At 44.5% G+C, this 6,987-nt stretch overlaps 1 protein-coding gene across 1 annotated transcript in view; it reads left to right on the plus strand.

Annotated features, from left to right (window-relative positions):
- The window catches only part of SMYD2 (SET and MYND domain containing 2), a 59,705-nt gene that overhangs the window by 24,838 nt on the left and 27,880 nt on the right, over window positions 1-6,987 (plus strand). Inside the window, exon 6 of the mRNA XM_019515904.1 lies at window positions 2,640-2,707. Coding sequence (XP_019371449.1) covers window positions 2,640-2,707 — 68 coding nt within the window. The remainder of the gene's footprint in view (window positions 1-2,639; window positions 2,708-6,987) is intronic.

Genomic DNA, 6,987 nt, shown 5'->3' on the forward strand with positions numbered 1-6,987 from the left:
GTTACTGGTGATAACATCACCTATCCCTACCCCTGTAGCCAAGGCCAGCAACCTGGGATTTGGTCATCTTTGTGTCTCACCCCAATGTGTGTGAGCCTCAGTATTGGATGCAATGTCCATGGCTCCTCTGAGATGCAATTGTTTATATTCTGCAAAGCAGAAATTCTTTTCCTAGCCCTCTATCTCCCATTCTCTGTTACTACAAACTCCTTTTCTCTAGCAGCCCTGTAGTTTTCCTGCCTTTTATCCATGTAGAATTCAGCTATTGAGGTCAGTCCCCTAGCCTATTAACCTGACCACATCACACTCTCATGAAATTCCCCAATTTACTTCTCTGGACTTCTCAATGTCCATCCCATCACACTCCAATATCTTGGTAACCTCATCCCCCTTCCCCCCATGTGTTGTTTTACACTTGTTGCACCTTATTTTTAGATCTGATTAGAAGCTCTTTAGGGAAGAATATGTTTATACAGCACACAGCCACGAGCCTGACTCGAGATCCTTTGAAGCTACAATGCTATAAATAGTCAGTACTTTTTACAAGCTATTTTACTGTCCTAAAGGTAGTGATTATGTGTGTGTTTGGGAGGGGAAAGGTTTTTGTTATTGCAAACTCCTTTAGCATCCCTGCAATTCACATTGTACCTGTGGTAACAGTTATGAGTTTAAGTAATTCAATGTTTTGTTTTGTTTTTTTTAAATTTGAGGGAAACTTTTGTGCTTCTAGCGTACAGAAACTACATGTAGGCTGGATGGCAAAGTATAAAACTATGTTTCTGGTATTTCTTCCCACTTTTTTTTTTAAACTAGAGTACAGAGAGGAAAAGGAGGAATTCTTTCAAGGAGTTTTGTTTTTAGGAGAAAATCTTTATTTTATTTATATGATTGGCTGTGCCTAAATCCGTTGTGACACTTGCTTCTGAGATGATCACTTTTGTTTCATTCCAATATTTCTATAAGAAAAAGAGATTTTGATTTATGACAAGGAGGAGCAGGGTGATGGGATAACTTTTCATTGACTTTAGTGTGGCTGGCAGTGAAAATGCAGCTGACCTATTCAATAGGACAGAGATGCATTTTTAGTTGCTGTGAATGTATATGAGAAGCACAGTTTTTTTTTAATTGATGGTATATTTATTGTCACTGAGACGCTTTCGACTTCAATGCTGAAATTCTCATTTAGGCTAAAATCCGATTGATTTCTATGAATAAAATGAGAATTGGGATTTTGGAAATTTTTTTAAAGATTCAGTAATGTTTTTAATATGTAGTTTGTCTGACTTTTTGACTTATGTCTAGGTATTTTCGTGTTGAAATGTGAAACCATTCTCTAACCCCATCCTTTGTTACTCGCCCCCTTTTAATTTCCTCAGTAGCTTCTGCCTCCTTTGCCCATGAGAAGTTCAAGGTCCTTGTTCACTACTATCATATCTTTGTATTTGTATTGTGGTTTCAATTAAAAAACACAACCAGTTGCATCCCCATTAGGCCCTGTCCTCTATACCATATATTCATTCAAGGCTCTGCACAACCATGATCTGGCTCTTGTTCATCTTTACACTTTCCCTCATGCAGGTAGTGTTGTCTAGTTCCTCTATTTTTCACCATTTCTTTTGCGCCAAACTCTGGTTCCATTGGAAATGATAGCAAAATTCCTTTGTTAAAACAAGATTCAGTCCCTCCTTTGTTCTGCCACTTCTCAGTGTCATGCCTGGCTTCACATTGTATCCTCTCCTTGGAACATATCTTGCCCACTTTCTTCCATGCTCTTAAGTTTCATGTCTTGTGCCTGGCCTTCCAAGGCTGATGTCTTCCATGTTGTGGACCAGAGTAGGACTCTACACAGTTGTACTCGAATGCTGGATTATTGGTCTTTTGTGTAGGTTCTGCTAAATGAGATTGCAAATTCATCAGTGTGAGGACTTGGTCCTTTCTGTTTCTGTGAAGTGTCTTTTGACAACAGTGGCCGCTGTACATGTGCTGACGATGAAGATAAGAAATTGTAACCATATTATTCAGCTTTGCTCTTCAGTATAGTCATAGGCAGATCCAGGATTTTGTAAAGGGAAAAGCTCCAGAGCTGCTCTTGTCCTACTCCAGCTAGGCGTGGGGAAACGGTTTCAGCCAGGGACAGCAGCAGCAATGGTGGTAGCGGGAGGGTTCACCTGTTCCTCCCTCTGCTTTTGCCTGGTGGTAAACATCTGGGGGGAGTGGGTACAGAGGGGGAACCTACCTGCTGCAGCTGGTGTCAGCTAAGCCTAGCAGGCCTCATGTAGCCCAACTGGCATGGGGCAAAACTTGCTTCTGGCAGTCCCTCCTACCCCTGGTCAGGTAGGGACAGTGGTAGGTAGTGATGGGCAGGGGAGAGAGAGGGAGATAATGCAAAGGGAGGAGACATATTGCTGAGCATGGAGGTGAAGGGGGCATTCTTATCTGCTTCAGGGACTTAAGCCCTTGTGTGCTGCTTGTGCAGTGAGATCTAAAAGAGGGATGCAGCTGTGATATTGCACCTCCTCTGGATCTGCCCCTGAGTATAGTTACCTCTCCAGGGAGATCTGTTATGTTAATATCGAGTGTCAAATTAAAGTGGATTGGGCTGGCCAGGGAGCTTTGCTAACGTTTCTCTATTCTTTTAGGTTAACTGTAATGGCTTCACAATCGAAGATGAAGAACTGTCTCACCTGGGGTCAGCAGTATTTCCTGAGTAAGCTGGATTTTACTTTTTTTTGGAATATGCATATTTATTTTAAAAAATCTCTATGGCATATTAGGGGATGTTGTACTCAAACTGAATGAAAATGTAAATTAAGATATGCCTTTCTATTAGTATTGTTTCTAATAAAATACTTAATTTATCTTGCATTTCACTTATCTTGGTGTCCTACAACCCACTTCAATAAAACACTCAAGGATATGCCATGTTTACGTGACTGTAAGATGAGGATTTTTTTTCTCCCAGTCAGTATGAGGAAGAAAAGACTCTTGTCTGTATTTGCATACAAGGAAATCTCATTGAATACCTTGGCTATCATTAAACTGCTGCCAGAAGCTGCATGTGCTCAGAAATGGAAGCCAATTATGAAATTAATTAATTGCAGCCAACACTGAACATGCTTGTGAAACACATGGCCCATATTGGGCAAACATACTGATGGGAACCTTTCTTTGTATGTGGCCCTTAAAAAGGGTAGGTGTTCCCTCCCTAGGGACCTGGCACCAGGCCTGGAGGTACCGCAATACCAGACCAGCACTAGGAGCACCAGAGCCAGCCCTGACACCCCATCAAATGCTACTACATTTTATTTTAGCCAAAAAGACTGAGATGCTGATGGAAACCTACCACAAAGATCAGTTAGTGCAGCCTATTTGAATAACATATAGTACCCATTGTACTCAGTCCCCCTCTCTTTTTCAACTCTTGGTGAACCACTACATTAATTACATTTCAACTTCCCCTTCATGCACACAGCTGAGCACTGCCTTTCTTTCCCATTTCCATTGACTCCTGTTTCTTCACCAGCCTTAAATCCCTGGCAAATATCACTTTAACCTCCATGTAGGTAAGATGCTCTGTTACCCCCTCTCTTGGCCTGTTGTTTGTGCTTAATGTGGCCCTGCCTTCCGTGAGTTAGAGCTGGACCAGGTGATCCCACGCCTCATCTGCATGTAAATTTTTGGAGGATCCCAGGACTCGTGACAACAACATCTGGTTCCAGTTATGAGTGAGGGGCTAATTAGCACATGGATCCTTTGTGGGGGTATCTGGAATGTATGCACATAGTGAGCAGTGCTGGGCTATGGGATCACCAAGGCTTGAAAGGCTGTTGATTCTGCTGAGGCCCAGCCCACTGAACTGTATGATAAATCATGAGACTTTTGGCTTTGGACTAATATCATGCATAGTTTGTACTATGCATAAGTAGGTACACAAGTGCTGCTTAAAAGTGTGTTTATGGAGTACCTGTGCTAAAACTTGTGGCAGTTTGCAAAAAGGTAAAATGCATCAATTCTGGACAGACTTAGTCTGTGGGTACTTGTAGTAGTTTGCCCTTATGCAAATTACTGCAGGTATGCTTATTTCAAAGTCAGTGTTTTCAGGTTTGCCCCTCACTTTCATGTGCTCAGGGAGAGCAGGGTCTGACAGTAAGGGGGGGAAGGGGCTTCAGGCAGAAGAAATTGTGGGGGCAGAGGGCAAGGAGGCTACCTGCCCCCCCCTCCTTTTTTTAAATTCCCCTGCTTTAGCTGTGGGAGCAGGACAAATTCAAAGCAAACCTCCAATGATTAAATTCTGTACCTGGAGAATTTATAACAACTATATACATTTTTAAGACATAGAATCTAATTATTGGGGGATTGACTTTATTTAAGGTCCTCTTATATTCAAGCAAATATGGTAGTTTATGATTTCATATGGTGTTGATTTAAAACCTAATGGGTTCATCTCAGTTGCACTATGAGTTTGTTTTGAAGCCATAAAACTCAGGTTGTGAACTAAAATCCAAGATTCATATGAACTAGTAATTTGCTGATCAGTGGTCTTTGCAGATGACTGATGTAATAATGGTGCCTACTCTGAGCACCTACCCTGGAACAGCTGGTGGTATCCCATCTAGATGCAGGTGTAATATAACCTGGTGTTAATGTGCGTCTGTGTTCAGGTCCAAAGCCGACGACAGTCCTCCCCTGTTGGAGTAGCTGCATCCACACCAAGGGTGGAGCAAAAGTAGGTTTAGACTGGATATTAGGAAAAAGTTCTTCACTGTTAGAACAAACAGGTTCAGGGAGGTGATTCTCCCTCTCTACTTGGCACTGGTCAGGCCACAGCTGGAGTACTGTGTCCAGTTCTGGACGCTGCAGTTCAAGCAGGATGCGGACAACCTGGAGAGGGTCCAAAGAAGAGCCACTCATCTGATTTGGAGGCGTGCAGGGAAGGCCCTACGAGGAAAGGCTACGGGACTGTAACCTCTTCAGCCTGTCCAAGAGAAGGCTGAGAAGGAGACCTTGTGGCGGCATATAAATTCATAAGGGGAGAGCAACATGAAGTGGGCGATGATCTGTTTACCAGGGCACCCCCTGGAACAACAAGGAACAATGACCATAAGCTATTGGAGAGTCGGTTTAGACTGGATGTTAGAAAAAACTTCTTCACCATCAGGTTTGCCAGGATCTGGAACGGTGCTCGCCACATCCTTGGAGGTCTTCAAGAGGAGACTGGACAGACACCTGGCTGGGATCACATGATCCCAGGTTTGGTGACACTTTTGTTGCCTTCCAGGGGCAGGGGGTTGGACTAGATGGCCCACTGAGGTCCCTTCCGACCCTAGAATCTATGAAACGGTGAGGCAGTGGAATAGACTGCCGAAGGAAGTTGTGGACTTTCCATCACTGGAGATGTTCAACAAGGTTGGACAGCTACTGGTCAGGGATGACACGGGCATAGCAGAACTGAAGCATAGCTATGGGTATTTCTCATGCTTCTGGGCTTTGTTGGTTGCCACATGGGAGTGGGAGGAAATCTTGTGCCTTTGACCCCCAAGCTTTCTGCTGCGTGTCAAGGTTGTGGGGTTTTTTTTGTCTTTTAACCCTTCTGCAAAGGCATTAGGTGTTTCATAGATGTTAGGGTCGGAAGGAACCTCAATAGATCATCGAGTGCGACCCCCTGCATAGACAGGAAAGTGCTGGCTTCAAATGCCCCCAGCCAGATGCCCATCCAACCTCCTCTTGAAGACCCCCAGGGTAGGGGAGAGCACCACCTCCTTTGGGAGACCATTCCAGACCTTGGCCACTCTAACTGTGAAGAAGTTCCTCCTAATGTCCAGTCTAAATCTGCTCTCTGCTAGCTTATGGCCATTATTTCTTGTGACCCCCAGAGAGGCCATGGTGAGTAGAGCCTCACCAATTCCCTTCTGCGCCCCCATAATGAATTTATAGGCAGCCACAAGGTCTCCTGTCATCCTTCTCTTGCGGAGGCTGAAGAGGTCCAGGTGCCTTAGTCTCTCCTTGTAGGGCTTGGCCTGCAAGCCCTTAACCATGCGAGTGGCCCTCCTCTGGATGCTCTCCAGGTTATCCACATCCCTCTTGAAGTGTGGTGCCCAAAACTGCATGCAGTACTCCAGCTGTGGTCTGACCAGTGCCCAATAGAGGGGAAGTATCACCTCCTTGGTTCTGTTTGTCATGCATCTGCTGATGCATGATAAAGTGCAGTTAGCTTTTCTGATGACTTTGTCACACTGACGACTCATGTTCATCTGGGAGTCCACTAGGACTCCAAAATCCCTTTCTGCTTCTGCGCTACCGAGCAGGTCATTTCCTAGGCAGTAGGTGTGCTGGACATTTTTCCTCCCTAGGTGCAGCACTTTGCATTTCTCCTTGTTAAATCACATTCTATTGTTTTCTGCCCATTTGTCCAGCCTGTCCAGGTCTGCCTGTAGTTGTTCCCTGCCCTCCAGTGCGTCCACTTCTCCCCACAGTTTGGTATCATCTGCAAACTTGGATAGAGTACACTTCACTTCCCTCATCCAAGTCACTGATGAAGACATTGAAGAGTATCGGTCCAAGGACTGAGCCCTCTGGGACCCCACTACCCACTCCCTTCCAGGTTGATACTGACCCATCTACTACCACTCTCTGGGTATGACCCTCTAGCCAATTTGCCATCCACCGGACTGTGTAATCATCCAAGTGACAGCCTTTTAATTTGTTCACCAGTTTGGGGTGGGATACCGCATCGAAGGCCTTCCTAAAGTCTAAGTAAACGATATCAACCCCTACTCCTGTGTTGAGGTGTTTTGTAACCTGGTCATAAAAAGAGACTAGATTAGTCAGGCATGATCTACCTGCTACAAACCTGTGCTGGTTTCCCCTCAGCATAATTTTTTCCTGCTGGGCTCTCACATATATGAGCCTTAATAATCTTTTCAAAGACTTTGCCAAGGATGGAGGTGAGACTGACTGGCCTATACTTGCTTGGATCCTCCTTCCTCC

This window comes from Gavialis gangeticus, unplaced genomic scaffold, assembly GCF_001723915.1.
Source record: "Gavialis gangeticus isolate Ggan-Ray unplaced genomic scaffold, GavGan_comp1, whole genome shotgun sequence".
NCBI classification, from domain to species: domain Eukaryota; kingdom Metazoa; phylum Chordata; order Crocodylia; family Gavialidae; genus Gavialis; species Gavialis gangeticus.